Here is a 7,823-nt window from a genome sequence, read left to right as displayed (position 1 = left end):
CTGGCTTCCAGAGGTGCTGGCCCCCCGAGGTGCTGGCCCCCCACTGCTCCAATGAATGCTCACGGGAGCTGTAGGCTGAAAAGGAAGGCACCCTAAATGAGCGAACATGAAGGCACAAGAAGGAGCAGTGGGGCGGCCCAGTGCCGTGGGCATCAGGAGACATGTCTTCTCTCCCCAGTTCTGAGCTGCTGCAAGTCCTGGTCCCACTCTGTGCCTCAGTTTCCCCTCCCACCTCATCTAGCTCTCAGGGATTTTCTCTCATTAGGTGTCCGTGCGGGAGAGGTGGCCCCTATCCCGGTGGGGTGTGTGTGAAGCGCCTGGCAGGATGGGGGCCGTGACCTCAGTCAGGGGCTGTGCAGTGCCTGGTGTGATCCTGGTAGGTGCTATCGGGAGGGCTGCGGGTCACAGGTGGCACTGGTAGACTTCACTCTTTTCTGGCCTAGCCAGGGGTGATTGCGTTCGCCTCACTGCTTAGCGCTCCTACCTGCACAACGAAGGGCAGAGCCGCGGGGCACCGGCTGACCTGTGCGGCACCGGCTGACCTGTGCGAATGCAGCAGCACTTCGTCCCCCCCTCCAGCCAATTCACACCCTCCTGCCCTGCTCATGCGGTCGCCTGGCCCGGGGCCCGTCCCAGGGCATGAGTGGCCAAGCGCTGAGATCATGTGAACCTGGGGGGTGGCGATTTTCCCTTGCTCTGAGCCCCGGTGCCCGGAACGCGCTTCCTTCCTGCCCTCCTGCTGGGAGGGATGAGGCGGCTCCTTGCACTAATCACAGGCAAGATCCCAAGCGCTTTCGGCACTGCGGCCCCATGGGGCAGCAAGACCCACGTGCCGGGGGCTCCCTGTCTGCCACTCAGCCGAAGCACCCCGGGTAATCCAGGCCCCCAAACAGCAGCACCTCAACTGCTGGGAAAAGGGTGCTCCAGGGGGAGGGTAACACGGAGCTGGCAGGGTTCAGCTGCCCTGGTGAACGTCACACCCCGGGCTCTACACGCAGCAGCATCCCAAGCCCCGGTGAGAGACAGGAAAGCAAGGAATGGGGGAGCCCATTGGGGCAAGCAAGCCCTGAGCTCAGGGGCTCCGCTCGATTTGTAATTAGTCAATTGATTTTTTGGGGGTCTTTTTTTGCCATGTCCGTGACCCTCTTTTCACCCCACATGCACACGAGGGCGGGGTGTGTGTCTTGGTCCGGGCGGCCTAAGCGCTACTGTAAATCACGTTACATTTACGCCAAGTCCCAGCCAGGAGATCGGAGAAGCGGGTTCGCTCCTGCGGAACGACCTTAGAGCGGTAACCGCTGAAGTGTGCGGAGCTGGTTCCTCCCCTCCCCGTCCCACACCCGCTCCGGCTGATCTGGGCCCCAGGGGACGCAAGAGCAAAATCTCTGTTTCGAAAGCAGCGTCTGGCTGCATTGCGAGGCTGCTACACGATCAGTATCAAGAGGGGCTTTGGGGGAAAGACAGCAAGTCCGACAGCAGCTTCTTAAATGCTCCACAAAGTTGCACCGGTTGACCCTGTCCTCGGTGAGGGGCAGCCACCTCTCCTCCATTGCTGACTCCAGAGCTAGTGGGGCCCTGTGCTGCAGGGAGTGGGATAGCTCAGTGGGGGGCGCTTTCCCCTTGCCCTCAGAGCTCACCCCAATACACCAACCCAGGGCTGGGGGCTGCAGGGGAGATCTCGGCAGAAAGGCTCGCATTGGTGAAGATTCAATACATCTGCTGCCGTTAAGGAGGGAGAAACCTCCTAGTCCATCCCTCAAGCATCCAAGGACTCCTCCAGGAAAACCAGCGTTGACCCTCTGGCTACTTCTAAATCCCATCCTCCTTCCCCCGACACAATCGGAACACAACAGGAAGCGGGATCTCTCCAAGGGCCCTGACGGCGTTGGATTGGCGTGGGATCTGGGCACCTCCCTGCCTGCTGGTCATCCCCAGCCCTCGTTCTACCTGGGAAGCAGAGGCTGCTGGGGGTTTGAACGCAGGGATCCGTGCCTGGGATGCGGAAGAGATCAGCTGATGGCAGGAGCCAAAGGGCAGGCTGGAGTAACCAAAGCTTTACTCCCTCTATCTCCTACAGATGCATCTGCCTCCTCCTTCCACCCTGGAGAAGGGGGAGAAACAAACAAACAAACAGCCCAAACTTGTTCAGCACACCCCTCCCCCCCCCCTCTGGAGGCGGCTTTTCTAAATACAGCACCTCCGAGAGAACCAGGCGGTATTACAGCCCCGTGTCCTGTTTATGTTCAAAACAACTCAGTTGCTTATCTACCCCCCCCCCCGCCCCATCCCTCCCCAGCAGCCCCTGCCAAGGCAGGATGGCTGGTTCCGCCTGTCTTGCTGTTTGTTTTGTTGGCTGGAGTCAAGTGTGGGAAAGATCGAGGCTCAGTTCCTGACGGGAAGTGCCTTTTATTTCTTCTTATTCTTTCTACGAAGAATGAGGAAACAACAAAAATGGCAAGGGGAGATCACGGGCTGAATTAACGAACCCTGGCTGAGGGAAACGGGACAGCAGGGGGAGACGGCTCTTCCCAGCTCACCCACTCCCTCGGGCTAAGCAGTGGAAACAAGAGGCAAATGTTACATTCAAACCCTAAATTATGTTAATCCCGTTAACAAACGGGACGGGACAAAGCAGGGAGGCGAGGGAAATTATTCTGACGGGTGAATAAGATATCCAGCGACTTTCCAGCTGCACCGGCAGATTGAGTAGGTGGGCTGGTAAATGTCACCCTGGCGCAGTGCCGAGATCTCATCCTGGTTTGCTGAAAGCCAGTTAAACTTCCAGGCGTGCAGGAGATACCGGCGTAGCCACGCCAGCGTGTACCACGCCGTAATCTCAGTTCTAGCCGGCAGAGCCCGCCTGAACTGGAATCAGAGTGAGCCAATCCCACCAGGTTAAGGAAACGCTGCGTCTGCTCATCCCAATCTGTTTACTTTCCTGTTTACATCCAGCTTTGGTCTTGGGATAGAAACTAGGACCTGTTTTCCTGAATCAAAACAGGAACACTCCCTCTTCCAGCCGCTTCCACAACTGCAATTTGAACCTGCACCAGGCAATTAATACACAGGGATTCACCACACTTGGAACTGTCCTTCCCCATCTGTTTCCTTTCAAATAATAATACACAAGTCCCCATCCCAAGCGATGGCAGACTCTAAACACAGGAGGTTGTCAATCGCTTCCGGTCACTTCCTTCCAACTTCAGGAAGGGATAAGAAAAAAACCCCAAGGATCTTACTTAAAAATTCAAACACATGCTTTTTTGGCTCCAAATCTACGGTGGGTTTATTGTTGTTAGAAGCCCCCGGCATTTATATTTTACAATAATGCTTAGGACAAAAGCAAAGCTGCTCCAGTCTCACACAATCATAGACCTTGCTCGAGGGGTTGGTGGCCAATCTGCCCAAGTCCTTGCCCTCCCCCCATGCACCAAAACGCAGACTGAAGCCAATCTATTTAACAGGGAGCAGGCAATCCCGGCTCTGGAGTGGGAAAGGTCAGTGCAGTTGGGGAAATGGATGTCAGACAAGAGGTGGGAGCGTGCTACCTAAACCTCCCCCTAGCAAGGCCGGCGGCAGGGTTCGGGGAAGGAACGTTTAAAGGAAACGGAAGAGGATTTCAGGAATTCTCTGCTCACTTGGGTATGTAGATGGCCGCTCCAACGGAGGGCAGAAGGCCTCAGTGACTGTCTGTAGTCTGACCCCTGGACAGGCAGGGGTCACACTAGCCCTGAAATGGGAGGGCCAGATGGCCTCACGCTGGAGGTGCATTTTATAGGTTCACAGCTATTCGCCCCTCTTGTTTCTACATTCTCCCGGTGCGTGTGGGGCCAGACGCCCCTGCCCATCCTGTCTGGCAGGGAGCAGACCATCGGGACCGCTTGCTCCCCTCGCGCTGAGAGACTGGACGATCTGTGCCCCATCTACCTCCCGCCGCCCTTCCAAAAGACTGTTTGTGGCCCCAGCTACACCAGTCCTTGGCAAACCCCGATGGGGCTAAGGCGGGTGCCCTCTCGTAGTGACTGAATGGATCAACTGCCCCCCCTCTCCCCCCCACAGGGAAGCCACCACCTCCTACCCCCATCCACGACTAAGTGAGAAGAGCAAAGCAGGGAAGCGTCGTAAGCCACCTGTAGAAAGATGACCCTTTATTTGAGGCGTGCGTACCATGGGTTCCATTCACGCCAACAGGAGCAGCACGGTCCTCTCTCTCGTCTGAAGGAAACACGATACAGAGGGGGGTGAGATCTAGAAGCTAATTAGGGACTGACCCTCCCCACCCTCCCTTTTATTTGTACTGAGGTAAGTCCATTTCTCTGTAGACACACAGGCCCCACTAGGCCACCGTAGAGCCGGTGCGGGAATCTCTGCCGGCCGGCTCTCCACCCCGCAGAGGGGGTCTGGAAAGGGCTACGTCTGAAGGCAGTTCTGCAGGCCTTGTAGATGGGACGCCATTGCTGGAACCTCACCCCCCAGACCTGCTCTGATGGTCCACAAGCGGGTGGGGCTGCACAGGAGAGAGTCACTGTTGCTTGGACCGAGGCCATAGCCGGCTTGCCAGGGAGCCCAGGAAAAGCTGCTGCTTCTTGTTCTTGGACAGGTCGGCGAGCCACTGCTGTTCCTCCTGCACGCACAGGGAAGGACACAAGGCCTGCGTTACTGGGGTGTGCTCCCAACGGCACCGAGCTGAGGGCTTCCTCGAGCCTTCCACTATTAGCCACTGTCTATGCCACAGCTACCGGACGGTGAAGTGATCGTCCAAGTTCCCACAAGGAGTTGGTGGCAGCGGTGGGAACAGGCTGAAGATCGGATTGCCACCCCTGTGTTTTCACCCCCAGCCCATCCTTCAACAGACGACGCACAAGCGATAAATCACTGCACCAAAATCCAACGGGAGGTGATGGCTCTTGCCAGCACACATCCAGCCAGGCTGAGATGTGAGTGAGCATACACTAGTTACACACAGGTGAGCCTGTCACGGATATGCTCCGCACCACGGTGAGCCTGACAGGTGAAATACAGTTGAGGGGCTCGTGGGAATGCTGGTTTCTTTTCCCAACTCTGCTGCTGGCTGGCAAGTCACTTCCCTGCTCCGGGCCTCAGTTTCCCCGTGTGTACAATACCGATCTCCTTTGTAAAGCTCTCCCAGATCTACTGACGAAAAGCTAGGGCTCTATCGTGACGATCGTAACAACTACATTGGTTGCGACACAGCTAGCATTAAAGCGGGACACCCCTTAGCGTGGATGCAGTTAGCCCAGTAGCAAGGTACTTATCTCGGGAGGGCTGATTTCGGTAAGTTTCTAAGCCGGCAATAGGATACCCGAGTACAGAGCAGCCCCCGAAGCCTTCCTAACGCTTCCCGGGGAAGGACTCGGCCAGTGCTCCCAGCTGCACCCCCCCCTCGCGTCGCTGGTCATCTGTCTAGGGTTTCCATACCGCTCATCACAAGCAAGCGGGGAAGGGGGGACGGGGGGATCTTGCCACATTTTAACAGATTAAAAACAAGACACTATTCTATTCCACGTGACTAGCGAGTAGGAACCTACCCTGCTCCCAACACCCGCTCCTTATCCTTGCTGTGTCTAAGCTCTGTTCTGTCTGCGCAGCATCGGCACAAAGGGGCCCCGAGCTCGTCGTCACCCCATCCGCCAAGGCTCTGAGGACAGACTCCACGCTGCCCCCTGCTTCTGGGGCGGCAGGAGCCGTGAGATCAGCACCCTTACCTGCTCCAACTGAGACTGCCTGCGTTTGAACGTTTCCAGCGGTTCGTCCTCCATCGAGTAGTTCTCCAGCACCGTCCTAACATCATCGACCCCGCTCAAGGCAATAGCTGTCGGGAAACGAGAGGCGGGGAAGGAGAGGCTGAGCATGGCCGTGCGAACACGTCAGACAGAGCCAGTCTGGGAGGCAGGGATCTGCACTGCGTGCGTAGAAGCAGCATTGCGTTCCTGCTGGGGTCAGAGGGTCTAGACCCAGGGGTGACGGATTCGTCCTCTCCGTGGCCCCGCCCCTGCCCCACCTCTTCCGCCGAGGCCCCGCCCCCCAGCCAAGCCAGAAGCTGGAGCCAGGCCAGGGACCCAGGTCCCTCCACTTGCGTGGGGGGAGGGAGGTGGCACCAAAAGCAGGCCCCAGCCTATGTCCCCAGGCCCCGGGGCACCCGCCCAGGGCAGGTGGAGGGTCCACAGATCCCCTCATGGCTCTTACCCCGACCTGGCTCTGGGGCCGAAGAGCTGCAGCCGGGCCCTGGCAAGAACTGCCCAGGCAGCTGAGGGGAGCCACGGACCCTCCATCTGCCCTGGGCGGGAGGGACACGGGCCGGGGGCTGCTCTTAAGCCCCCCCACCCCAGGAAGGTGGAGGGTCCGCAGCTCCCCGGGCTACAGTTTCCAGCCTAGCCGCGGGGCAGGGCCTCAGGGGAGGGGCAAAAAGTGGATGGGCCACAGCCCCCTGGTCCCCCGTTCTGGTGCCTCTGTCTAGGCCCCTCTCTGAAATGCTGCCTGTTCCCAGGAGAGAGACCCAGAGAGACCCGCTCTCTGTGGGCACTTCGGGAGCCGCTGGACGGGGGCTAACGCCCGGACCTTCCAGATATAAACCCAGTGTTCCCTCACCCACAGGAACGGGTCAGGCCATCGCTGAGCCAGGCGGCAGGAGCTGCTCCTGTAACCGTCCCATGGCCTTACGGAGCGATGATCTGGTCCAATTTCATCGCCCAAGTCCCCCCACCTCTCACCCACCCACCCACCAGCAGCCGCCCCTGGCAGAGGGACACCCCCTCCCCCCTTACTCTTCAGGAAGGCGGTGAGGTCGAAGAGCGTCCTGTCGTCGGAGCTGCCGTCCCATTTCTTCAGCGCCATGCCGTTGAAGGGCTGCAGGCGGAATGCCTCCTTCTTGCAGTCCACCACCACCACCTTGGCGGGGTCTCTGTTCAGGCAGGAAATATCCTAGACGTGGGGACATGGGACAGAAGCTGAAACCTGCGCTCTCCAGCGCCCCAGAACCAGGCGCAGCCGGCACCACGGGGCACTGCGGAGACAGATCCCCCCCCGCCCAGCCTAGGCTGGGCTTCCATCCCCTCCTCCCAGCCCCTCCACTGAACAGGAGCATTCCGGCGTTTTGGCCACCATGTGGGTCCAGACCGACCCGGCAGTTCGAAAATCAGCGACTGCGCTAGACTTGCAATCCTAGAGTTTCTACTGTGGCTGGAAGGTGGCAGGGAAAACGCCGGCAGACGCAGCCCGAGGGGATGGGCATGGCACCCATGGGAAGTGGGGGCCCCAGCCCTCGAGGGCCTTCAGACAAGTCAATCAGACACAGCTCTTCATGCCCTGGGGGGTCCAGCTACAGCTGGGATAGATCAGCGTCAGGCCCAGGGCACGTGAGGTTGGGGGAGGAGGAAATCCTAGGACTCTTCTCCTCAGGGACGGTAGAGTTTGCACCTTGAGCCAACGGTGTTTCTGGTCACCCTCCTCTCTCTAAGGAGGTTGTTCCTCTGCCTACACGGCCTGTGTCCCATGTTAGGGACTAAACAAGGAGGGCAGCTTGCCCTTGGCTCAGCACAGCTTCCGGGGCTCACACCGGGGCAGAACTGTTCAAGAAAGCCACCAACGACTCAATCCATCCACCTGCTCCGCCTGAGGGGTCCCGCCCCGTAGCACACAGATCCCCAGCACTGCGGGCAAAGCGCAGTCGTTACGGCTTTGGTTCAGAGTCACATTTCACTGTTCCACATCTACGGGGCAAGCCCTAAAAATCCAGGGCTTTGGGAGGGGGGAGCAGTCGGCTCTGCGAGACGGCTTAGAGCAACGACGACAGGGTGGGTGGG

At 58.8% G+C, this 7,823-nt stretch overlaps 1 protein-coding gene across 1 annotated transcript in view; it reads right to left on the bottom strand.

Moving 5' to 3' along the window:
• Nucleotides 1-4,115: 4,115 nt before the first annotated feature.
• Nucleotides 4,116-7,823, bottom strand: part of TIMM50 (translocase of inner mitochondrial membrane 50) — a 47,158-nt gene continuing 43,450 nt past the window's right edge. Inside the window, exons 9-11 of the mRNA XM_065571169.1 lie at nt 6,786-6,942; nt 5,727-5,833; nt 4,116-4,624 (exon numbers count right to left, since the gene is read on the bottom strand). Coding sequence (XP_065427241.1) covers nt 4,523-4,624; nt 5,727-5,833; nt 6,786-6,942 — 366 coding nt within the window. The 3' untranslated portion in view covers nt 4,116-4,522. The remainder of the gene's footprint in view (nt 4,625-5,726; nt 5,834-6,785; nt 6,943-7,823) is intronic.

The sequence above is a fragment of the Chrysemys picta genome, chromosome 17, assembly GCF_011386835.1.
Source record: "Chrysemys picta bellii isolate R12L10 chromosome 17, ASM1138683v2, whole genome shotgun sequence".
Lineage (NCBI taxonomy): Eukaryota > Metazoa > Chordata > Testudines > Emydidae > Chrysemys > Chrysemys picta.
The sequence above is the reverse complement of the archived record's forward strand: the minus strand, read 5'-3'. Positions and strand labels throughout refer to the sequence as shown.